This window comes from Lepidothrix coronata, unplaced genomic scaffold (assembly GCF_001604755.1).
Source record: "Lepidothrix coronata isolate B3197 unplaced genomic scaffold, Lepidothrix_coronata-1.0 Scaffold0, whole genome shotgun sequence".
In the NCBI taxonomy this organism is placed as follows: Eukaryota; Metazoa; Chordata; class Aves; order Passeriformes; family Pipridae; genus Lepidothrix; species Lepidothrix coronata.
Genome location: NW_016690180.1, coordinates 6382207 through 6408734, shown reverse-complemented (window position 1 = coordinate 6408734; position 26528 = coordinate 6382207). Strand labels below are relative to the sequence as shown.

Genomic DNA, 26528 nt, shown 5'->3' with positions numbered 1-26528 from the left:
GCTGTCATCTTTGGGATGTGCTTATTAAGAAAGAGCATTGGCTTCAGTTCCAAATAGCATTCTTCAAGACAAAGGCTAAACTTCAAAAGTAAATCAATGAAACCTTCAGAAAGCCCTGTCCTTAGCAGAAGCATCCACTTAGAGCATTTCATGCTCTCAGCAGACAGATATTGGCAGCTGCTAAAGGCTAGGCTTAAGGAAAATTAAACCAAGAGGAGACTGCAGGCAAACTGGAGAAACTAGGGCGAGGTAGGCAATGATGCCTTTGAGCCCAGCAGGAGAAACTGTATAGAAAGTAAATGAATGTGCTGTAAATGCAGTTTTGTGTTGCTGCTATGCTTTAGCAGCAGTGTGTCCTTTTCCAGGCATAGCTTTATGAAGAAGACTATCAAGACTTCCACAAATGCATCAAGTCCTATATATTAATTTCTGAATTCTTCTCATTTATCACTGAAGATCAACATTTGTAGCATCTCTATGCAGTGACATAGTTCGGGTCAGAAATGTCACTTGAGCTCCTTTCAGAACGTGGTATTTCTTCTTTCCTTTCTGAATGTTGTCATTTCTATTGTACCTTTTCTGTTTCCTAGCTGTGATTTCTGAGATGAGGGCACTGGTGACCTCAGATGTCTTTTGTCTCAGTGCATGAGTGTGGATTACAGTCATGAGGGATAATTCTAGTATTTAACAGATTAATGGAGCAAATTGTTGAGCCAGAAGTTTAATTTCTTTGAAGGAATGGGAGAAATTCCAGATTACCTGTGGAACTGTTAGTTCACATGAAGTTGGATAGTGTTTTCCAACTCACAATGTCATACATGTACTTGGAGCAAGAGGCTGTTCATGGTTCTCCCAGCTCTCCCAGGCTCTGCAGGCTGCTTGGACATAGTCTGGGCACAAGAACTCAAAAAAACCTAGCCAAAAATAACCTAAAAAAACCAGTTTTGTCATCATCAGGTGTCAGTTCTCAATGCAGATCTCCATGTTGCTGCTTCTGAGGTATGTGCTGAAAATCCCTGTAGATCATGGTTAGAAAACCAGACTAGGAAGAAGATGGTGAAGCAAGATGGACAAGGCAAGAGGAAACATAGACAGTTTAGTTCTTCTGAATGGCTTGTCCGTACAACCAGCAAGTCTGTTTCCTTCTTGCTTCAACTACTGGTCTTGTAAGTAGGAAGATCAGTCTTGGGATGCCCTGAGGACATTTAAGCAGTCCCATGGAGCACGTTACCATGTGCTGTGGCCCTGGGCGGACTGCAGCCATTGCTGAAACAGATGGATTTGAGGCACTTGACTAAAAAAGAGTTTCTTATGGCATTTTGACTAAGCTTCTGCAAACATTTTTTTCATCTTGAAGAGATAAATAGATTGGTCTTTCTAGGGGTTTGTTTTTAACAAAAATAACCTGTTTTCACTGGCTTGTAAAATGCTCATCATTTAGGTATGAGACACAAACTGCATGACAACATACTCTATTCTTTGACATAGCAGAGTAATTGCCAAAGGTAAGTTATGTGTGGGTTGGTTGTATCCTGATCTTATGGTGCGTCCTGACCTGGCATCGTTGTCAGGGATTTTGCATAAATTGCTTGGATGTAGATCGTGATGTTTACACGTCTGGCTTGGGCAAGTAATCAGCAGAAAGTAATCAAACAGGTAAAACAGGATACATAATCAGCAGAGAATGTCTTCGCATAAACAAAAGTTGATGCCAAAGCATTTGCTGAAAGACATGAAAAACCCAGTGCAGAAATACTTTTCTTGGATTTAAACGTATTTAGCAATTGCATATGCTAGTCTGAAATAATACTAAATTGCTTTAAGAAGTAGTATAGTAATTCATAGTAAATGTGACATAAAGTAAGTAAGTAAGGAGCTCTGAAATTAGGAATCAAAAAGAAAATTACAGCTTGATATGCAGCATACTGTACTCAGTTACAATTAAGATATTGTAGAAATCTCCAGAGTGGCAAGGTATGGTGCATCTAGCAATTAGCAGAGGAACCTTCCAAGTAGTAACTGAGTTTAGTGCAAAATAATATCTGAGCTTAATTATAGTCAACAAAATATTATCTACGCAGTTGGGGCTCATGCTGCAAAGAGAAAACTGGTCATGGTATTATAGATCACATGAAGCCAAGTTCAGCTGTTTTCCTCTTGTTGAACTAAGCAGTGAAAAAATGAGGAGTCTCCATGATATTGGAAAAAGATTTGTTCCAATCCAGAAATTGTAGATCCAGGAGGAAAGCACTCTCTCTTTGTCTGGGCTGACTGACATTACCTATTAAGTGTTGCTTTTTAGACATTCACTTTGTTAAGAATGAAGAAAGGGAAATTGACAATAAAAAGAAATTAAATGCAAAATTCATGATACAGTACATTGAATTAAAATATGAGTGACCTCTTATAAGTCATCTTCATTACATTTAGGGTCATTTAATCAATACAATCAATAAAAGCTGAAAAGCAGTTAATAAACCTAGTGAAATTAGAAGTTTAAGACTTTTAATGACCAATTACAGAAGGCAATAAGCATATATGCTGAGCGATGTAATGAAGGGTTAAATATTTAAAGGGTTAAAGCCAAAACAATAACCAAAGTCTAGTCATTAAGAGTCTGTCTGACAGCAGGGGTAATAAGGCAGTGAAAGTCATAAAATCTAGCAAAGTAAAATCCCTTTTAAAAAGAAGATGCTTGGTGACAGCTTGGCATCTGTTTGCAAAAGCTAGTCGATCTTTGCTCCAGCATCCCCTGGAGCACCTACATTGGTGGTTGAGGAAGATGCTCTGGCTGCTAGAACGGGGTGCAGGTGCTGAGACACATATGTGGCCTGAGCCGGCAAAGGCACAGCCTGGAGGACAGCAGTAGCAACCGTCTCAGTCCTCTTGGGTACTGGATTAGGGGGCTCTTTGCTGCCTCAAATGAAATGCATCCCTTAATTTCTTTGAGCCAGGGAAGCTTGGGAGCCCTCAGTGCTGGTGGAGAGAGGCTGATCATGCTAATTGCCACACCAAAGTGCTTCACCAGGTGCGTGACAGGTAGAACTGCTCTTAGGTCAACTGTTCTTGGAGGCTGCTGCAGCTCAGCTTCCCATACCACCAAGGCTGGACCACTCTGCCTGGGCTTCTGGAGGCGTTAACTCTGCGCAGCCTCTTGTTTCCCTCCATTGCTGCAGGATAAGTCCACATGAGATTGTGGCCATGTGGACAGGCTTTTATTGCACTAGGTTTTTACAGTGGAAAGAGCCTGAGTAATAAGGGCATTTTTGTTTCCCTCACTCAAAGTCAGAAGATGTTAGATGCAGACCAACTCTTGCACAATATTTTTACCAGGGCTTAATGCTCACACTCCTCTTATATTTGACTTGTCATGTCTCTCATTTCTTGAGTTATGTTGTGCTATAATGTTGCCTAAAACATAGCATATGCGTAAACAAATAGCACACGGGTAATAGTTTAGCTAATTACAATTTCACAATCCAGCCATTTTGATTGGAGTTTCAGAAATGTGAATTACATGTATTCTGTGACCACTGAGGCTGGATGAGATGCTCTGTGCTCTCAGAAAATTCCTCACCAAATGAATAATGCTGAAAATCAATCTCAACATTTTACAACAATGTTTTGTTCTTGGTGGTTTGCATAAAACACATGTGGATTTAGAAATGAAAGAACATTTGGTTCCTGTAACAAGGAGATGGTATGTGATTGAGAATATACGTGTGCTTTATTGCTTTTAATTTAATCAGTGAGTAGAATATTCATTAAAAATGAACACCATACAGTCTTTGTACATGGATTTTTCCTGAAATAAATATGTGTTTTCCCACTGCAGTCTATACAGTTTCACTACTTTCTAGAATTAGAAGTTCATCTTACATTTCTATAAAGCTGTATTAGCTGATAATGGACTCTTAACTTGTACCTATCAGGTTAGCAGCATCATTGCTTATAGTTTTTTTCATTAGCTTCTGTTTGGGTGATTTTGCAAGGAAGCTAAGGTAGTTATGGGAAATAAAACCTCTAATTCGAGTTTCACCAGGAAAAACATCTTGCTCTATTGATGGTGCCCTTGGCTGAAGCCTGTGACATTGGATTAATGACTCTGAAGTCCACCTGACTGCTCTGGTTTCCTCCCATACTTGAAACAGCAGCTCCTGAACCAACTGCAGGAATAAGTCCTGTTCAGGATGTGGCAGAAGGCATCGGCTGAATGGATTGCTTTCTGAACTGCCAGAGCAATCACAAATTCTCATTTGGAAAGCTGATACATTCTGCCAAATACTAGTTTCCTCTACATGCAGTGTTTCAGAGAATCAGGCAGTTGGGCATTTCATTAGCAATATCTTAGAGGATGTCTGTCCTCTGTGGGATGGGGTCTGCACTGGTTGCCATGCTCTGTAGTTCCTTTTCTGGCTGCGGTGGTGATATTTAATACACAGGGCAGATGTAAGAGGGATGTGGTTTGACAGATTTAGTACAATTATAACGGTGGAGAAACTGTCCTTTTTTACAGGCGGGTAAAGTCATGCCATGCAGAAACGGGAACTGCACTGTTGTTCCAAGCACACAATTCTTTGGGTTGTTTAATCTCTGAGCTTTGCTGGTTTAGGATCTTTCATCAAACCAAATACTCAGGGGAGATAAAGTATTCTTCTGGCATCCAGCCAAAACATTCAGTGTAAGAGCTAATATTTTCACAAATGTTCAGTTTTTGTAGGACACCAGTTCAGGCCTGGACATCCTTGAGCATGAGGAGCTCTTACTCACCTGGGCGATTCCATGGATGATGATGCACACAGGTTGCTGGGGTGAAGAGCAAATGGTAGTGCAAATTCTGTGTTCTCCTAATGGATGACTCTTGTTTTTGTTTATTGCAGCAAAACCGGAAATTCTCACTCTGGATATACTTGGCAATGGTGTTCTTCAGTGCGTAGCAGCTGGATTCCCAGCCCCTACCATATACTGGTATTTTAGCCCAGGAACTGAGCAGAGGTGAGTTAAGTAAACAGGAGTCTCCAAAGGTGCAACACACTCAATTTCTAATTAAAAATTAGGAACATAAAATGACTTGGTAATAGTTATGTTCAAACGTTGCATCACTGTTTTCATCATTCTTTGTATCACATTGTTTGCAATGGTTTGTGAGAAGGCAGGGATACATTTCATTTTCCTCCTTTGCATTCTGTCCTTGAAAGGAGAATAACCAACACTTTCTGCTGCAAGCTAGCTATGGTTTGTATCAGTTTGGCCTCAAATGACACATGTTCTCTTTGCAATTTCACTGAATGCCAGTCATGGAATCACTTGTGAATAAGGTTGTTATAATTTGTTTTATCGTGTAATGGAGTAATTTTTCAAGACATAATGTAATTAGATTTCCATTCACATGAAACATATGACAAGTATACACGTCCAGAGTTGTTATGAATAAAATCTAATGTTTAGTCATCGCATTTTTAAAAAGATTGTAGAGTTTCACTGTGAAGTGAGCATTTGTGAAGCAAATTTTAAGGTTCTGGTTTACTTCCACCATAGCTGTAGGTCTCGTACTAGCAAGTCATGGGTCTCCCTCCTACCTGTGTAATTTGTTTTATGTCTGAAATAATTGTTATTTCATTAATTGTTTTAAACAGTACCTTTTTAAAAATCTTAAATGTGTGCTCATATATCAATGTGTGCTTCATTTATCAATACATGATATATGAAGGAGAAGCAGCATCTTAAAAGAAAAGAGCTGGCTAATTTTTGACTGCATATAAGCTTGATGGTGTTTTATGTACATCATGGACTTTTTTTTTTTTCTGTAATAAGATGATGCTTGGGGAAAGTTTTCAGGAGTAGGTAATAGACCATAACTGCTTGAAGCTGAAGTTGGAGGTGCAGGTTGAATAGTATAAAACCCATAGTGAAGTTTCAGACCTATAGGTATTTCTAACCAAAAGCAAATGCAAAGACATCATGGTCTCCAGCTGGGTCAGGCTGGGTTTATGTATAAGTTTCTCCCACTGCATTAAAGACAATGTGACATCATGAGTAGGCTGTTTGGAGGATAAGAGCTTCAGATGAATCCCTTTGTAGAGCAGTGTTGTTTAGTTACCTGTTGGTCTGGCATTCCAGATAGCAATCCATGGCAGGTAACTGTCAGTATTGTTTCTCCCAGGTGTTTTGATTCACCGACAATATCTCCCATGCTTATCAAAAGTGGTTACACAAATTCATCAGTGCCATCATTTGAACGAATCCGGGTTGAAAGCACAATTAACACCAGCATGTTCAGGAGCACCGGCACTGTGTGCTGCGAGGCCTCCAGCAATGGGGACAGGAGCTCTGCTTTCTTCAACTTTGCTATTAAAGGTAATGGCTGGAGTGAATGAGACCATAAAACAAGGGTGTCCTGCAGCTCTTTCTGTAAAAGGATTTTAAGTGGTTTACCTTTACCATAAGAAAGCTGACGGTACTGCGGCTGAGTGTATGATAACACACTATGTTACATGCTCTGGCTGTCAAAGCATTGCTTTAATTTTTCAATTAGTATTGTGGTACCATCCTATTATGGCTCCAGATCTGCAGTGCAGTAGGTAGCTGGTTTTATTCTGTCTATGCAGCACAGGGGCAAACCACATACAGCATTACCCTGTCTTTCCTTCTCTCTCTCCCCTTTCTTGTCATTGTCTGTTTTGACTATTTAGGCCATCACTTTTTTTTTTTTTCAAGGAAAGATTGCATTTTATTTTAGGTTTTTGCAATGTCTCGGGAAAATGCAGTCCCAAACTTGCCTGGAGCTCAAGGGTCCTGCTGTTGTAAAGAAGTAACAACAACATACTGCAAAAAGGCTTATGAGTTTTTTTAGCAGTATTTGTGGGTTTGTGGGGGAAAGCACTTGAACCTAGATGATTTGAAATGTGTGTGTAAAACTGTACTCTTCTTTGTGAAACCAAATGTTCTGCTTCGTTTTTACTCTCTTACACCCAGATACAACATACAAACAAAAACGCCAGATTTGGGGCAGATGGGTTGTACTGGAATGATATTCCTTCGCTACTCGGCACAACCTCTACTTGTAAAGACTGTGCTGTAGAAATTATACTTGCGGGGGAGGGTGCAGGGGAAGAGAAGAAATTAGGACTTCAGAAAAAAAGCTTCTCTCTTTAACTTAATTTGACTGAGATCATGCAGACCCCTTGCATTAAGTGATCTTGGTGTCACACCTCCCGAATTGATGAAGCTGAGACTCCCAAGGCATCAGACTGGATGGTTTCTGTGCCAACTCCGTCTCCCACAGCTCATTCAGAAAAGACATTCTGATATACCTGAAGCACATCTGGGAAAGTCAAAACCCTAAAGTGTGTTTCACAAAAAAGAACTAAGGAAAGGTTTTCACCTGCATCTTTTTAATATAGTTTTTCTTGTTCAGTATTTAAGCAGAATTTTGTGTTTCTTTCCAGAGAAAATCCGTACCCATACCCTTTTTACCCCTTTACTAACTGCATTTGGAGTCGCTGCAGGACTGATGTGTATCATAGTCATGATCCTGGTGTATGTATATTTGCAGGTAAATTCTGAAGCCCTTCTGCCTGAGTTAGAAAAGTGTGTGAGCTGCCTGTGGAGACTTCTGTAGTGACAACCAATCTCTTTCTTTTCCAGAAACCCAAGTACGAAGTTCAGTGGAAAGTTGTTGAGGAAATAAATGGAAACAACTATGTTTACATAGACCCAACACAACTTCCTTACGATCACAAGTGGGAATTTCCAAGAAACCGTTTGAGTTTTGGTTAGTTTAGGTTTATTTAACTTCATCTGCAAGGTGAAACCTTCAGGTCTCATAGGAGACTTTGGTCAAACACAGCAGGGTTTTGTCAAAAAGATGTTGTGCAATAATGCAGATAGTGATAATTGCTCATTCTTACCTTGGGACAAAAAGCAAGCAGGCGCGCCTGCAATAGCTTCTTTATATCAAAAAATAAAATGTCGAGCCCTTCAGGAGGAAGTACTCCAAGTCATTACAGAGTATTTTGTTTGCTTTATTAGGTAAAACCCTTGGTGCTGGAGCTTTTGGAAAAGTTGTTGAAGCCACTGCTTATGGTTTATTTAAATCTGATGCTGCTATGACAGTAGCAGTAAAGATGTTGAAAAGTAAGTTACTGTAGTATACTCACCAATTTTTTCTCTCTTCTTTCTGGTCGGTGTGTTACGTACTGAACATTGTGCTTTGCCTTGCAGCAAGTGCCCATTTAACAGAAAGAGAAGCCTTGATGTCAGAGCTTAAAGTGCTGAGTTACCTTGGAAACCACATTAATATTGTGAATCTACTTGGAGCTTGCACTATTGGAGGTGGGGTTATCAACACAGTATTGATTATTTCTCTTCCTTTTTTATTGCCTGGAGGATGAACCTTGTGAAGAAGAATCCAAGGTGCTGCTATAAGTATAGAAATCTTAAATACATTCCATGCTTAGACAGGTTGCAGATCATCATGACTATCACCTGTGATTTAGTGAATCCAGATTTTAGCTTCATCCTAAAGCCAGTAGTAAGAGCGCTGTAGTTGCAGCTAAACAAGAAGGTTGCTTTTATTCTCTTTCATATGAACCATTGTGTGCTTTCTTCTTGAGATATGACAAAGTGTACGGTATAAATTTTTAATCTCACATGCTCTTTCTCATTAGTGAGAACTGGTGTCTTGTTGGTATCCAAGCTGAAGTCAACAGGCCTCTCTTGTATAGTCTTCCAGTCTTCTGTTTAATCTGCAAATGTGTCTGCTAAGGCACCACTAAAGTTACAAATTCTAAGCAGCAGAAAGTTGAGAAAAATAATTTTCCGAATAAAATATTGCACAACAATGTTTCACATTTAATATTAACTTCATAAGTTTGTTTTCATACATAATAAAAGCTACAAAACATCTGAAGTGTTAATACAGAATGATAGAGACCTGTACTTTTAATAGCTGTGCATTTTAATATGAAAGGTGGTGTTGCTTCTTATTCAAATATATGTTCTTTAAGTTTCTGCTTAATTTTTCAAAGAAAAGGAGCTTGTAAAAATTCATAGTTTTAGACAAAGGCAAAACATTTCTCACATTTAATGATTTAAAAATAGAATGAAACAATTTTGTTCAAGCAGTCAACAAAGTAGACTCACTGGCCTAAGTGCATGTGTCTCAGCTGAAAAAATGTGGTGTCTGTAAGAACATCCTGCCAGTAACACTGTTTTTGCTATTGTGAAAGCTATAGTTTTTAACTGCAAAAGAATGGAAATAAACTAGTGAGGTTAGGAAACAATGGCACAGAATAAACTTAGAGATGAAATAACACACAGTGCAATTACATATTCAAGATCCATAGCTGGATCTCAGAAGACACATATTTGATCTATAAACATCCGTGCTGAAGACGACTTGATTCTCTTTTCTGATTTCATTTTAATATTCTAAGACCTTGTGCAATGTAGTTCTCTGTCGCAGCGGGCTGTTCTGTTTGAATGATTTTTCCTATTATACTGCAGAATATAACACTCTACATCATTTCCAAAACATTACTGAAGGAGTGTGAAGCTCTACTGTAAACACAAGTGAATCAAAAGGATTAATGTTTGAAGCTTGAATTACTCTTAACATTTGGAACAAATAACTTCCTTCAGGAAGTGAGCAAAATCAAACAGATGTGTCTGGCCAGAAACATTATCACACAAAGAAACAGAAAAAGACTTATTTGTTTAATTTTTGTACAGTGTAATGCTATTGAGGGGCAGAAAATTAATTGGGACACAGCTTTAGCTGGACCATAGTTGTTCATTTGTGAAAGGGAAGATGCTGGGTTACATTTCTATAACTTTTCAAGTCTAGACAGTGCTAGGCAGTGTGATTTCTTTTTAATAGTCCAGCCTGTGTGCTTCAGTGAATGCTATCTTTATGTAGGGTTTACTGCTTTGAAAACAATATTCACCAGCTTTATAAACCTTACATGCATCTACAGGTCCCACTCTGGTCATTACAGAATATTGCTGCTATGGTGATCTTTTAAATTTTCTTAGACGGAAGCGAGATTCATTTATTTGCCCAAAACATGAAGAACATGCAGATACAGCAGTTTATGAGAACCTTTTGCATCAGGCAGAGCCTGCAGCGTAAGTACGACCTGCTGAAATGTACTTGTGTTTTTAGAAGATTGGGAAGGAGGAGATATCAAAGTTTGTTAGAGATAAGAGGTGTGGAGAAACCTTTCATGAAACAGGCTTTGAATATTCTTTGCTGCACAAGGAAGCAATTCAATTAAGAGATAATTTGTACAGCGGGTGGTTTATTCTAACAGAGTGCAATGGATTGTATACACTCTATGTTTTACTTCTTTATCAAATTTTCTGCGGTTATTTTATGCACTTCCTTGGTTCCAACCTTCGTATATATTTGTGTTTGCTGTTCCCATTTAACACTGCCAGTGCTCATTTAGCAGCATGAATTACAATTCCTCCAGTGTTGGGATATTAGTACTCTGAGCACTACCAAGTTTCTGCCTTCAGAAATTGCTTTTACAAAATCAAACCAGTGCCTTACAGTGTCTGAGGCGGGCTACTACTGACAGCTTACTACATTTTGAGATGAAACAACCCGTTGTCACAATTCTGAGATTGCTCTTGTACTTTTTTTTTTTCCAGTTACTTCATCTGTATATTTTTAACTGCTGCAGTTTAGATGCAGCATCCCAGGGTTGTTCCAAGTGCGTTTCCAAGCAGACTTCCTTCCCTTTGCAAAGTGAGGGAGAAATAACTTACCAAAACCTAGGGTCTGTTACAGTAGCTGCCCATTCTTAGTCTATTTATTGCCACAGTGGGCCCATTACTTTGTTGGCAGACACAAAAGAACCAGGCAGAGCTATAGGACACGGTAAAGTCCTTTTTCCCAGTAACGTAGTACTGTTTGTGCCATGGCAATAGATGGATAGCAGGGGATGCCCCATAGGGGTTGAGTCCCCAGAGGTGATGAACACAAAACTGTGATTTGCCATTGGAGGTGTGCCCTCTTCAGTGAAGGAATCTTGCTGTTTGAGCACATTTTATAAATTGAGTTATTAACAGCAGATTATTTACCAAATTCTCATATTTGTATTTACTGTAAAGTTGTACCTGCTGAATAGTGTATCATAGATGTTTCTGATGGTAACTAAAACTGTTGGTGATCTCATTGCTCCTTTCCATGTTAGCTCTCTGGCTGCATTTATTGGACATAAACTAAACACATATGTCAGGCTAAGGAAGTATATGAGTTCTAATGACAATGAAGTGAAAAATGCCAAAGTACATCCATCATTTCTAAAGGTGCCTAACTACTTATTTATAAATCATATAGTATGAAAATCTGTACATTCGAATTATACAGGGCAGTAAGAAAATTTAGACTTAAAAGAATGTAGTAGATGGCTATCCCAAGCCTCAACTGATTTTTTGAAATACATATGAATCCCCTATGGAACTTGGGAATTTTTGCATTTAACATTTTTTACTGTTTTTATTCCGCATTTCAATTGCCAATTGAGCTGCTGAAATGTTCGGTAGAACTTGGCCTAAGCAGAAGAAGGAAGCATTAGCAGATCCTGTGAAACATCTGGATGTTACTTTATAGAGAGTGAAATCTGTATAAACAGTATTCATGTGAAAGGTTTTGTTTGCTCACCTGAGCCAAACTCCAAACTTTGAGATGTATCATAAACTGTATTGTCAAACCTCTCTTTCTGTACAGGCATTTCCTCATCTTTTTCACCCATCCATCCATTAGTTTCCAATCTACTGATGATTTGTAAAGCAGTATATTCAGAAGGTTGGCGTGACCTTGGCTTTTTGTTTGGATGGCTGTTGAGACCTTTTTTATTAAACTATGTTTCATTTGATCTGCTGCCTCTACAGTGATGCTGCCAATGAGTACATGGACATGAAACCAGGAGTGTCATATGCAGTCCCACCAAAGGCTGATAAAAAACGACCTGTGAAGTCCGGTGAGTTCAGTGACAAAGAATTCTGTTTGCTGATGGGAGTGCAGAAAGAGGGGCTTCAGAGATTTTTTCAGGTTTATCATACTTGTGTCTCATGAATGGGGACAATTAAAACTCAGTAATTGGTATGAGAAGGTTTGAAAAAGAACAATATGCTAAATTACAGTATGTTGTATTTCTCCACACTTAAATGGAGTATCAGGATTGTTTTTTGCATTTTGGTGATGGGCTATTTATGTGACTCTAGACTGGTACTTACTCAAATAACTGTTGTGTTTAACGTTAACACAACTCATGTTTCTACATGATTGCACTTGCTCAACTCAGAAGCTGTTTTTGTTTATATTCCGTAGGATCCTACACTGATCAGGATGTTACCCTTTCTATGCCAGAAGATGATGAACTTGCTCTGGATGTTGAAGATCTGCTAAGCTTTTCTTACCAGGTGGCAAAGGGCATGAGCTTCCTTGCCTCCAAAAATGTAAGTTAAGAATTTTTCAGGGCTGGACAGAACCAACATATTTTTTTATTTTTTTTAGCGTCACTTTCAGTGTTCTAATGTGATCCATGTGTTTAAATGCCGAATATTTCTATGTTCTTTTCAACAAACACTGCAAACTGGTACACTCCCTCTCATACCTGAAGCTTGCCTAAGGGTGGAGTTCCATACTGTGCTTATTGGCCAAAAGTGATGTTTCATATCCCATAAAACAGAATATAGGGTGCACAGTTGTCAGTGTGAAGCAGTGCTATTGTATATCCACAGTTCAGGCTAGTAGAAGCAGTGCAAAACTATCTATTTGCATGAGTTTTAAACAATGCTGCACCTGCTACTTCTCTCATGTAGAATACTGCCATAAACAGGGGAGCTATCACATTATGTGCTTTTTTTGTAAGTATGGCTTAATTCACAGGAGACGTCTTGATGTTTAATTTTCTGGAAAGAATCTTTTTAATTTTTTTTGGCTACACTGAGCATAATAGACATTTCTCTGGGTTTCTTAGGAGAGGTATTGCATAACAGAAAGGGATTTATAAAGAATAGAAGTCTTAAGTACAGCATAATTAGGATTTTCCAATGGTTATTCTCACATCGTATTGGAAAAATGCCATTTAACATGTAAACACTGTAACTAATGTAGGCGCAGGATACTACAGGTGCACCTTGGATAAAATACAAAACCAAATTTAGGCAATTCAAGGAAAGAAAGGTAATCCTGGAGTCCTGTGTTACTACTGGGAAACGCATCTCAAATTCTGCTGCAAGGAAAGTGCACAGTAAAACTTGCTTTTGCACTTGTTTTTTTTCTCCCACTGTTCCTTCTTCCAAACCAAACCATAAACTTCTCTTTAGTTTATTTTTCATCTATCAACAGGTTCAAAACAGAACTGACATGCAAACGTATTATGTTACAGATTTTAATGGTGTTCACCATGCTCCTGCATCCTTCACTATTCAGAACATCCGGTGCTGAGCACACATATTCTGTATTTCTTCTTTTTTCCTATAAAGTAGCCCCAGGATTCACTATATATCATTCCCAGAAGACTTTTTCTTTATAGTCTTTCTATTTTCACAAACAGACACGGTGGTGTTGAGTAGCAAAGGCAATAATGAATGTAACATCACCTCACTTCACCTTGAGATTGGGAAATAATGTGCAGTATCACTTTGGCAGTGCAGAAGTAACAATGATATCAAGAATTAAGTTGCAGCGTGCTAACATGTTAGTCTGCTTGGTCCTCTTCAGTCGTTGTGTATGTACATGCATTTGGCTCCAGCTAGGTAATGCAGAGTAGCATGGGCTGATGGACAAGGTGCCTCAGATCGCCTCAAGTCCTCGAGAAAGGAGGGTCCAAGCAGACCAGCAGTGCAGAGTACCCAGCTGCACTTCTGCAATTTGCTTGCCTATCAAGGCTATGCAGGAGTCGGTGTAGGAGCTTATTCTGGGAGGGTAATTGTCTTAAGCACATGGTGCCTTAATCACAAGACAGGGCTTCCTCTGTTGGACAAAGTCTTTATTCAATGCAAACTGCACTGATTCTGGAGAAGCAAGGCAGAGTCATACTGGTGCTTGGCCATTTCATCGCCATCCTGCTTCAGAGCAGTTATGTTCTCAGCCTTACATATGCAAAGTGCAGAATATGTTGCATAAGGAGCTGAACAAGAGTCCTCTGAGACAGTAGTTGTCATTAAAAATAGTTCCTTGTGTAAGCATGCTAAAGTGACTGCAGGTTGCTTATGCAATCTGCAGTTATTTTCTGAGCTTGATTTGTGTAACTCTTGATATTTTAAGTCATTTTTGGTAGGGAATTCTGAAAGCTTTGTATTTCAAGGAAAAAAGAAAAATTGAACTATCTTCAATTGTTTTTTAGATAGATGTCATCTGTGTACTATATGCCATTAGTAAAGCAGAAGCTTAATACTCTCCTTTCCAGACGGAGAAAGAAATCATTTTGTTAGAGAACCATGTCCATTCTCTAACAAACACACAGGGACTCCCCAGTTGCATACAAAGAAATACAGCTTCTGGGAAACTCAGGCAGTCTTCTGTAGCTGGAGTTATCAACACATGCCCACTTCTCAAGTGAAAGCTGGAATATAAGCTAGCTAGGTCACAGAATGCATGACTGTCCACTGAAAGACATTGGAATGTGAAAATTTCCAATATTTTCAAATATTTAGGTCTGCTTATAAAGTTCTCCTAGGTATTTAGTAATTCAGGTTTTCCAAAGAAGTATTTCTGAAATGGAATTCAGTTTAATGTTTGCGTGCTTTGAAGTTGTTACCATAATTTTCCCTATTTTCAGCTTTGCAGGATTTTCCCCTCAACCACAATAGTTACTTAATAGACTATTGGAATTATTTTGGGAACAAACCACATTTTTCTCCTATTTCTCCTTTATTAGGAAGTAAGCCAATGATGATTTTGATAAAAAAGAGGGGAAAATACATTATATTTTAGCTGAAAATGTGGAACACTGAAAAATTCAAAGTGACTGCAAGTGGTCTTTTCTAAAATAAATGCATAGACAGCCTCAACGACATGGATCAATGTCATGATCGTAAAGATAGTACACCAGAATGTTTAATCATTTGAGTAAGCTTATTAGCACATGGCTTTCAGCTTGCCATAAAATGCATAATGCAGTAACTTATATAGCTAAATAAACATGTAACCAAGGAACAGCCATTTAAAGATATTATAAAATAGCTTTGTTTGTTTGTCTGTTTGTTATTTAGTGCATTCATAGGGATCTGGCCGCAAGAAATATTCTTCTAACTCATGGTCGAATTACAAAAATCTGTGATTTTGGCCTGGCAAGAGATATAAGGAATGACTCAAATTATGTGGTCAAAGGAAATGTAAGTATATATTATACTTTATCCACTTGTTTTAAGTTAAAGGAGTTCCTGTTATCTTGACAGACAAAGAAAAGTGTTTCTTAGTTAAATGGAAATCTGGATTTCCCAGTTGTGGCATATATCTGTGTTGGTCAGGAAGGTTAGGAGGGGCAATTTCTGACATAATGTGCTGACAAAACCCTGGGTATATGAATGTCATTATACCGGCAAACATGTACTGGTATCTGAATATATGTTGTAGTGGAAGAGATGTTTTTGCTGCACTAATATAATGTCTAATCTTTCTATTGTATTTGAATGGACTAAAAGTTACAGCTCTGTGAATAATTGCAAGTTTTGTCATAGGAATATTCTGGTAGCCCAATCCTAAATGTAATTATTTGAAAACTTTTTCTCTGAGCATTGCTCTATTTGTCCATTACTGAGTATATTTTAAAAATATCTAAATAATCAGGGGTTTGCAGCCCATTCTTTTCTGTTAGAGATCACTCAGACAATAGAAAGTGAATTTTGAAGTGTGAATGTATTAATTAGGGCATAAATTAGGGAGGCAAAAAGACCTTGGTTTTTCTCTGATTCCATACAGAGATCTTAACCTCATATGTGTAAATACATCTTTAACTTGTAGCTATAGTTCAATCTCTGTAACAGGATTGGAACAAGACACTATATTTTGATGAGAAAAGTTTAAAACTTCCCATGTAGAAGAGTACCAATCTCATGAGTACTGATAAAACCTCTAGAGGGGTACAAAGACACTTTGAAGTGATGCAGATTACCTTGGCAGCACTTGAAGTCCTCTTTAAAGTGCTAGTGCAGTAAAAAGAACCCTACTGCAAAAGAAAGTTGAGCTTTTCTGTGGTTAAGCTGGAGAAGTGCATGTGAAGTGTAGGTGTTTTGCATCTCAAACTGATTTATGCTGCTTGGATTACTGTTCTTCGTCTGTGTCATATGGGTGCAGCCAGCCACTGCCTTCAGACTACACATGCTTTCACTTGCACTGTTTTTCAAAGGAGAGAAGATCCAGCAAGGCAACTCTCCTCCTCAGCCCAGCTGAGGGCTCTGTGTTCAGCAGCTGGTCATTAGTTAGGGATGTGACAACAAAGGAACTGAAGCTTATGTGGCCTGGCTTTGGGCAAGCTGATAAAGAGAGAAAATCCCACACCTGAGCATCTATCACCGAAGGGGTGTGCCACATTCCACTTGAGTCAGTCCGTGGCACCTCAGGTGTTTGAGATATCTGCTCTTGTGCTGTCACCCAGCAGGCCTTTATGTCTCAGGCCCTTATTTTCAGCTATGGAAGAGACGGGTCTATTAGTTTTCTTCAAAACAATGTTGGCAGCAGCCACTAGTTGCTTAGAAGTTGGGATGAGGGAACAATAGGAGCTGAAATAATTCAGGAATGGCTGCCCTGATGAAATACTGGATAGCATTTAGTGTAAGAAAGCTGCTTTCAGACTCAAGGGTCAGGTCAGGAGCTTCTTCAGCAAAGGCTTCTGGTAGTAGGAAGTTCAGACTAGCAGCTCAGGAGGGAAATGTGCTATAGGTAATTAATTTTTTTTTGTCTAGGCTATCCTTTAAGTTTCCTGAGTTCACAGAATTACAGAATCATAGAAGGACCTTCAAAGATCATCCAACCCCCCTGCCATGGGCAGGGACATCTTTCACTACACCAGATTGCTTAAAGTCGCATCCAACTTGACATTGACCATTTGCAGTGATGAGGTATCCACCACATTTCTGGGCTACGTGTTCCAGTGTCTCACCACCCCCATTGTAATTTTTTTTTCCTTGTTTCTAGTCTAAATTAATGCTCTTTCAGTTGAAAACTTGTCCTGTTACTACAAGCCCTGGTAAAAAGTCCCTCTCCATCTTCCTTATAAGCCCCCTTTATATAATTAAAGGCTGCAGTGAGGTCTCCTTGGAGCCTTCTCTTCTCCAGACTGAACACTACCAGCTCTTTCAAACTTTCTTCATAGGAGATGTCTTCAAGCCCTCTGATCATTTTCATGGCCCTCCTCTGGACTTGCTCTACCATGGCCACAGTCATTCTTGCACTGGGAATCCCAGAACTGATGAGTCATGCAAAATATTTATTAGAAGGCTCAGTTTGCTTTGACAAAACTTATCAAAGAGTTGCCTGAGAACAGGATTTTACATAGCCAGAAAGGGTGAGAGGAGGACATGCTGCAACTGCCTGGGGAGGGAGGAAGCAGTGGCTGCAGGAGGCATCTAGTTGCATCGGTATGATCTTAAAGCAGATTGGGGCTGTGGCATCATTAGCTGTGGGCACTGCTTGGGGAGCAGTGCTGCTGACAGCAGCTGAGTTCTTGGCAAAGAAACGTTTTAGCTGGAAATAAACAGCTCTGGTTCACTCTCTGGTGAGCCATCCCTTGGCACATGGTGCCTTTCCTCCACTTTGCTTCCTTTCCTCTCCATTTTCCTCGTTTCCTGTTTGGTCTCCTTTCCTTACAAGACATCAAGGCTATTCTCTGTGGCATAGTTGAAATGTATCTTTGGACACATTGTTGCAAGACCATTTGAAATGAAGAGGTCTGGTTTCTTCTAAAGCAGAACAAGTGAGATTAGCTTAATTGGTTAGAGCATGTTGTTAATAACACCAGGGTTGGAGGTTTGATCCCTGTATGGGCCATTCACTTAACAGCTGGACTCAATGATCCTTGTGGGTCCCTTCCAACTCAGAATATTCTGTGATTTTGTGAATTGATGAAATGTTTAGGACAGTTTAGGACTGGCTTCTACAGTCAGACAAGGAAAGAGCAAAGCAAGGAGAGGAAGGTGAAAGCAAATGCAAAGGCTTTCTGTGTCCTTTCTTCTGCTCCAGTTGGCATTCATGAGGGATGTGTCTATCCCCACACAAACTTAGGAAAAATCACAGAATCATAGAATTGTTTAGGTTGTAAAAGACCTTTAATGTCATTGAGTCCAACCGTTAACCCAGCACTGCCAAGTCCACCACTAAACTATGTCTCTAAGCCGCACATCTACACATCTTTGAAATATGTCCAAGGATGGTGACTCCACCACTTCCACAGGCAGCCTGTTCCAATGTTTGACAATCCTTTTAGTAAAGCACTTTTTTCCTAATATGCAATCCAAACCTCCCCTGGCTCAAGCTAAGGCCATTTTCTGTGGCCCTGTCACTTGTTACAGTGTAGAAGAGACTGTTCCCCACCTTGCTATGGCCTCCTTTCAGGTAGTTGCAGAGAGCACTAAAATCCTTGTAAGATTTATTTTCCAGACCCTTCACCAACTTTATTACCCTTCTCTGGAAACACTCCAGCACCTGAATGTGACCTCACCAGCACTGAGTACAGGGGGATGATCACTGCCCTGGTCCTGCTGTCCACACTATTTTGGATACAGGCCATGGTGCCATTGGCCTTCTTGACCACCTGGGCCCACCGCTGGCTCATGTTCAGACGGCAGTCGACCAACACCCTCAGGTCCTTTTTTGCTGGGCAGCTTTCCAGTCACTCTTCCCCAGCCCTGTAGCACTGCTTGGGCTTGTGGTGACCCAAGTACAGGACCCAACACTTGATCTTGTTGAACCTCATACAGCTGGACTAAGCCCATCAATCCAGCCTGTCCAGATCCCTCTGCAGAGCCCTCCTGCTCTCCAGCTGATCAACATTCCTGGCCCAAATATACATGTTAATATATATATGAATTCTAATTTGTCTACTCATAGACTGAGGAGCTAAAGCAGATCTGTTGATTGTTGATTAAAGCCTCAAAGTGTCTCGACTATGTGAATCTCATCTATGTGCCTATCGCAGCTAGTCCACGAAAGCAGACTCGCATGTTTGATTGAAGAACCATGTCACAGTCATTTATATTATTTTCCTCTGACTTCCTGATACCCTTTATTAACTAGACAGAGGGAATCCAACAGTGTCCAAGAAATCAGAGTGCAAGCAACTACATTTGTTTGGTAGACCCACAGAAAGGTAGATCAGTAGTGATGCAGCACTTGGAGAATCTACATTGTTAAGATTTTCATTTTTGTTGAGTATTTCTACTTCTTTATTTTACAAGCATTTAAAACACATAAAAAGTAGAAAAGGTTAATTTTATCTTTTTAATTCTGTCTGCCTTATGTCCATTGTCTTAATTCATTCCCTTTTCCCTGGAAAGGCTCGTCTTCCTGTGAAGTGGATGGCACCCGAAAGTATTTTCAATTGCGTCTACACCTTTGAGAGTGACGTGTGGTCTTATGGGATATTGCTTTGGGAGCTCTTTTCTTTAGGTAAGGTCCTTGAAGATCTGTACTTCATATCTATTTCATTTTGGGGTTTACTGGAGATGCAGAAATCATGTTGCTCATCTGCTTTCTCAACAGGAAGCAGCCCTTATCCAGGGATACCTGTGGACTCCAAGTTCTATAAAATGATCAAGGAGGGATACAGGATGTTTAGCCCTGAGTGTGCACCACCTGAAATGTAAGCAAGCAACCAGCACCTCTAATCATCTAAACATCAGTAATGATGCATTCTTGCATTAAGGCTCATTGCACTGCCCCATTATCTTTTTTTAAGTTCTTTTCATGTTTTAAGTAATTAATGTACTCTAACTAGCAGAATACATGCATGTGTTACAAGCAATGAAATACACTCATGCCTTGTGCCATCTGATCACTTTTTCATGGCATCTGCTCTGTGTCAATAAAGTACTGACAGATCACAGTACATAATTAAACATTTTTACTTCAGATAAAGAAGTCAGTGAGATGTATCACCAGACTGTACAGTATCTGCATTTGTGCTGTACTTCCTGACAAGAAGGACAGGCAAGAGGACTGGCTACTGATCTTCTTTATTAGCTACCCCTAATTCACTGTTTTGTAAATGGATTGGCATTTAGCAAGGTGTCAAAGAAAACTGTGTCCAGAGCCTCCTATTAGTACTTAGTCTTCCCTTGTCACGAGCACAGGTGTTAGCAACACCATTCCTGTTCTTAGAAGTTGTTTAAAGAAGATGGGACTGGGTCACACTTTTCTTTAAAATAATAATGGAGGCAGGATAAAAGCTCTAAGGACTTCCCCATGAGCAGTACTTAATTTCAGTATCTTTACAGGTATGATATAATGAAGAGCTGCTGGGATGCTGATCCTTTACAAAGACCCACATTTAAACAAATTGTACAGATGATAGAGCAGCAGCTTTCAGATAATGCCCCCCGGGTAAGTTATGGATCAAGCAGTTTCAAGCAAGATGTTATACTAGAGCAGAGAGCCCAGGCACTTATTTCCAGTGTTATTTATATAGCTTTGCAGTGTCAGTTTGAGTTGTAGGAATGATATCTGGGCTATTCACTTCTGCTTAGCTGTGTCATTAGGCAGTAGTTGTCTAAGCCCACACCAAAAATGTACCAGCTGAAGGAGACTCTTTGCATGATTGATGTTTCTCACTCAAAATAGACCTGTCACAACAATTTTGATGTTACAACATGTAACTACATACATGTTGTATGTATGTACATACATTTACAACTATGTAACTATCTCGAACTATGAAAAATTCTATTAATCTGGGAAACAGAAGTGAAGTATATTTAACTTTATTAGAAATGTTTTCTGGATGAAAGGGTGGAGCTTTTGGTGCGCCTCTGCATCTTCTCACTTGCTTCCCTTAGTTCTATTTATATGACCTTGGAGGTATGTCATGACAAACTATTTGCTGCTCTTTTGACCGTTCCTGAGTAAAAGCCTATTCTGAGTGGCTTAACTGGACAAAACAGTCTAAAGAAAAATTGGAGGCACATGAAAAACTTGGATTTTCTCTCTCCATTACTTTGTGTGTTATTGGGGTTTGAAAAAGTATGTTTTAAAACCTGGTTTAAAAATAAAGCTTCTCTTTACCTTCTGGATGCCTTGTTTAGGCACAGAGGACATGGCTTCCTGACAATTTGAGAAAAGAGGAAACTGAAAGCTGCTGGTGTTCAATTGCATCCTGTAGCGTATTTTTGGCAGGTGCAGACATTACTAAAACAAAAGCAAGAATGTGAAGGAAGTATTAGTGAGGTTTCTGGGGGAGTTTAGTAATAACCCGAGCTGTGTGTTTTCGAGCTCAGTTGAAATTTGGCATGCAGTTTGAAGCTGTGGTGTTGTCGAGATTAAGATTCTTGTTTCTTTAAAGGAGCAGTTAAGCCCAAGACCTTTTGAAACTATTTTAATTTGAAATGCCTGAGCTGGAACCCTTCCATGACGGTGTGTAGTGTGAAAAGGCTAGGAAAGGAGAGCTCTCCAAGAATGCATGAAGGGAGCAGTCTGCAGAGTACTGACACCAGTCTTTGGCTTCTGCAGGTTTATGCCAACTTCTCAACCCCACCTTCCAGTCAAGGAAATGCTCCAGATCACTCAGTGAGGATTAACTCAGTGGGTAGCAGTGCTTCATCTACTCAGCCTCTCCTGGTACGCGAAGAAGTTTGAGTGGCTTCTCTAAAGAAGAGGAGCTCAGAGCTGTTTGTATTGTGCAGGGGGTGAGAGAGGAATGACTTCAATATTTTCTCTTACTTTTACTCACTACTACCACTGTGTAGCTGAAACATTGTTGTAATACTGTCCTTTACCATGCACTGTTACACATAAACTTAATCTGCTGAGCACGGTTACAGGCATCATTACAGTGTTAACTGAAGCTGTATATATTTTGCTGTGTTGTGTGTATTTGCAGTAGAGAGCCAGATGTGAAGAAAAAACCAACCAACAAAAGAATTCCTGAGCCAGGATATGGAATGAGATGGATGTAGATCAAACCAAAATTGCAGTGATCCTTCTCTGGATCTGTGCCTGGAATGCGTACAGTCATTTTCTAGTTAATCTTGTTTTGCTGAATTTAAGAAATAAACAAATTTGAAGTTAATGGCTTTGCAAACCCCTTTCCACATCCAGTCAAGCCCGAGAAGCTTTCCCTGGCAGGTATCATAGGTTGGAGGCCGGTGAGGGCACTGTATGTACCTGGGAAAGAGGGGTGAATGGACCAAGACCCTTCCAAAGCTTATCTGCACAGCTGGAAACCCTCCTGGGAGCTCTGGGGTTTGAACCAGAGGAGAAGGGAAAAAGAGTGTGGATCTTCATCTTTATTTCCCACCTGCACTGTCAGCCTTGCAAACTAGTTGCAAGATTTCCACGGACATATGCACTACTTCCCACTGGCGCATTCCCTGCCAGGATAAAGCTGCCCAGGATAAAACTCCACTATGGAGCCTGAACCATTCCTGTGCCCTCCTGTCTTGAGAGCCCAAGGGCTTTGATGTTTGTTTTGCTAATAGTAATGTCTAAAATGTTCACCAAAGATTAGTGGCCCTGCCAGATTGGTCAAAATAGAGGAGGAGGGCTGCTTCCAATAAACTGTGTGTTTGGAGGAGAGGCCGTTTAACGAGTCATCTTATCTAAGTCAGAGCAGAGCCAAAAATTTCTCTCCTGGGGGCCCTTTCTTTATCTTGTCCTACTGAGGTGAATTCTTCCCACAGGCAGTCTTGGATGGTGCTAACTGGAAAGGGCTATTTTCCCCACCCTGAGTTGTTTGATCTTTCCGTGGTAGTCCAGAGAGGGTAATAAGGAAGAGTCTAACTGGGGAGTGCTGAATTTATAAATGGGATAAACGAAAGAATCCCTTCAGTTTTCCTTGACACACAGGAGGCTTTGGGATCAGCATCTGTTGAGCCTAGGGTTGGGCTCAAGTATTTTCTAACCCCTTTTATTCTCATCAGGAGCACTGCTAGTTCTTTTCTTCCTTTGTTTCTGACCCCTAGAAATATGTAATGGCATTGAGAGAAGCATTCATCAGAGGCAGAGTACTAGTTGAGTACCTCTTTATTTACAATGCACTTAAGCACTCTGTAACTTTTACTTTACCAGGATTTTGGTTGAGTTTACATGCAATTCAAAGTATAACTAACTGCCCAAATACAAGGTAATTGTAAATACACACACTGGTGGTATATTTTGGGTTACATTAAATACCATGCTCCTCCTATGACTGTGCATTTGGTTTATTGTTACAGAAATCTGTCTTTAAGAGTTTAGTCAAAAATTAGCCATTTGCACTGAACTTAGGCTGTTGCACCTTTCCAAAGTTAGCCATTTGTTTGGATGCACTCTTGTGCATACTTGTTGAGCATTTTCAGTTTAATGCTATAAAAGCTCTTTTGTAACATGTTGGCTTTCAGAGCAATTGTAGACAAAGTAGTTGTTATAGATGTCTCGGTACTTTACAGACACTTAGCTGAAAGAGGTTTGGGTTTTTTTCGTTATTGAAATTTATATTTTTATAATTTTGGGGTTTTTGAAACTTATTTTGCAATGGCTTGGTGTTTTGAGTGGGTTTATGCATTGTTTTTGTAAATATGGAAATGTAGCAATAATGTCCTTTTGACTATTCTCAGTCCTTGAGTCTCAAAAATATTTTTATATATATATATATATATGCAAAAACTATATGTATAAAAATGTGTTTGAAAGTTTATGAAACACTTATGGATATGTTGCTCAGTTGTAGAATTGCAGTTCAGAAAAGTTCAAATAAATCTGTAAATACATATTCAAATGCTACTGATGTTTACCTATGTTAAGATGGACTATTTTCATGTAAGTCTTAATAAATTCTTGGGGTGAAGTAAAATCTCAGTGTCTGGCCACACACAGGTCAAGTTTGGCATTCTGAAACATTTTTGCAAATATATGCCAGACAACCTTACTGTGTATTTGTTATGTAAGTTCTTTACCTGTGAATATATGGGACAAATACTTGGATGCAGCTTTATTCTGGAAAGAATTGCAATTAGAAGATCGATCCTGTCATCTGTTGATGCAGTCTATGTGTCATGAACAGTATTTAAAACAAAGATATCTCAGTGTTATTAAGAGTTTGGTTGCAGAGACAGTTGGAGGCACTCAAAGGCTGCAGTGATAATGAATATTCCCCCTTCCTTAAACACATGTACATGCTCTTGTCCCCTCCTGCATGCTGGCACTAAGCTCACACTGGGCTGGCCAAGTGCAGCACTGCAGGGGAGGCAGCAGGAAATAACTGGTGCTGCTTCAGACCCCCCTTTGGAGGGGAGGTCATAAAGAGAAAATGGGATGCTTCCCTTGCTGAGCAGGTACCTTGTGTCTTAGTGGGAGACCCCCTGCTTTAGTTACTCCAGGTTTGAAATCTGTGAGTGCCCTACTCACGCTTGTTCATGTGCTGCATAAGAGTTTTCATAGGCCTGGTTGGTGCATGGTTTAATAGTAGATATAGAGCATAAAAGCATAAGTTTCTAGATACCAAAACCCCTGCTATTTCACAGGAGAGACTGACCTCAGCTGTTTTGGTCCTTAAACATTTTTGTCAGCAGACCTCCTTGAAAAGCTCTCCTCCTTTAGTTTCCTTTGTTAAACAGCTTCCTTTTTTCCCTTTTTTTTTCTTCCACCTAGGTCTTCACTCTCTTTGTTAAAACTAGTTAAGGAAATTAAAACCTAATTTTGCCAGGAACCAGGAGGTGCAGGTTTTGTCCCAATTAGCACTGTCATTGTTTCTAGCAATGCTTCAGAAGATACCAAGATTGTGTCTGATTTGGACTCATTTTTTTCCCTGTCTTGTCCACCCCCCCATTCAAGCAGAGTTTAGTTCATACTGAGGGATTCCAGTAGCTGAATTGTACAAATAATCTGTGAGTTCTCATTTAGCATAGCCAGAGGAGCTATTTTATGTATTTATTTGGTTAGCGCATCATTAATTTTATTTTCCTGAAATGTTTCCCCTTCTGAAACACCCTAGGATATGGCATCTCCGCTTTCTGAAAGAATCTTACTCTATTTTCTTGTTACAATATTCACAATGGTTACTGCCTCTATCCCTGCTCATGATCACACAGCCCATTTCCCCCAAATTATTTTATTGTGCCAGTTCTAAGCAATAGCTTACATGGAAAAGCACATCAGGACATTTACTATGTATTTTATCTGTCCTTCAAAGCATTATTGTGCCCAGATATAAAAAGCAACCAGCACCTTGTTACTAGCATGGACCATCATGGATCAAGTATCCAAAGGGAAGGTTCAAAGAAGACTGATTCAGGCTCTTTTCTTTTTCAGTGACACTGAAATCATTGTCACTGATTTCAGTGCGCAGTTGACAGGACCAGAGGCAGTCGGCACAAATGGTTCCCTCTCAACATCAGTAAACACCTTTTTTTTATTGTGAGGGTGACCAAGAACTAGAACAGATTGTCCCAGTGGTTATGGAGTCTCTATTCTTGGAGATACTAAAAAACCATGTGGAAATAGTCCTGGGCAATGGGCTGTAGGTGTCCCTGCTTGAGCAGGGGAGTTGGGCCAGATGACCTGGCTTACAACATCAACTCTTCAGTGATTTTGCAATCAGCTAGGGCCCTTTGGAGAATCTTGACTGTAACATGCACTTTAGCCAGAAGTAGAAAAGAAAATCCTCACCTTATGCTGAACACTAGGGAGTGACTTGTCTTTTGTCCTCTTTACTAAGTAGAGAAGCAAATACCTGTAGACTCTGTGGGAGAAAAGAAAAAAGATCATGGAAACACTAGGGTATACGTGGAATTAGTGACCAGTATCATATGCATCACCACCACCAGATTTCTTTGTTTCTGGTTCTTTTTCACATCTGTATGCCATATGGGCCTTTGGGGATGTAAATGGAGACATGATGTTCCTGGGCTAAGTCACCAGGGAATGACCAGTCACACCCCGGACAAAAATGTTCATAGTGATCACCAGAGAATTTGGACAACAGCATTGTTAATTCTACTGTATTGTAGGCTGAAACCAAGAGAGTGAAACGTTTTCGTCTTCCTGAACATGGATTAGGAAACTTCCTACTTGTCCTGTGGGGATGTCTAAGTCTCAACACAGGAGAAGGAGCAGTTGCATAGACTTTAGCCTCTGGTTTAGAGCTAAAGTTGTAATAAAAATGTGATAACCTACTCTGCAGTTCAGTTGTGGTTTCCAGAAACTTCCATAACTGTGAGTAATGGTTACAGATGACTTTCAATTGCTATGTTTCCTGAGCACTAATTTCTTAAAAGATTGTGCTATAACTAGTAATTTTGTGTCCAAAAGTTGCTCTGAGGCTGTTTTCTGAAAGATTGTCCATATTTCATAAATTGATTATTGGTCATTCTTCTTGGTAAGA

General features: G+C 39.6%; 1 protein-coding gene across 4 annotated transcripts in view; it reads left to right on the top strand.

Annotated features, from left to right (window-relative positions):
• The window catches only part of KIT (KIT proto-oncogene receptor tyrosine kinase), a 57276-nt gene extending 33279 nt beyond the window's left edge, over nt 1–23997 (top strand). For 3 of the 4 annotated variants that reach the window (XM_017806046.1, XM_017806052.1, XM_017806032.1), the window contains exons 8-21: nt 4881–4995; nt 6164–6357; nt 7449–7555; nt 7648–7774; nt 8032–8136; nt 8224–8334; nt 9978–10128; nt 11902–11990; nt 12341–12468; nt 15232–15354; nt 19513–19624; nt 19718–19817; nt 20452–20557; nt 21680–23997. In XM_017806046.1, coding sequence (XP_017661535.1) covers nt 4881–4995; nt 6164–6357; nt 7449–7555; nt 7648–7774; nt 8032–8136; nt 8224–8334; nt 9978–10128; nt 11902–11990; nt 12341–12468; nt 15232–15354; nt 19513–19624; nt 19718–19817; nt 20452–20557; nt 21680–21805 — 1694 coding nt within the window. In that variant the 3' untranslated portion in view covers nt 21806–23997. The remainder of the gene's footprint in view (nt 1–4880; nt 4996–6163; nt 6358–7448; nt 7556–7647; nt 7775–8031; nt 8137–8223; nt 8335–9977; nt 10129–11901; nt 11991–12340; nt 12469–15231; nt 15355–19512; nt 19625–19717; nt 19818–20451; nt 20558–21679) is intronic. The other variant, XM_017806039.1, reaches the window with a different exon arrangement.
• The last annotated feature ends 2531 nt before the right edge of the window (nt 23998–26528 follow it).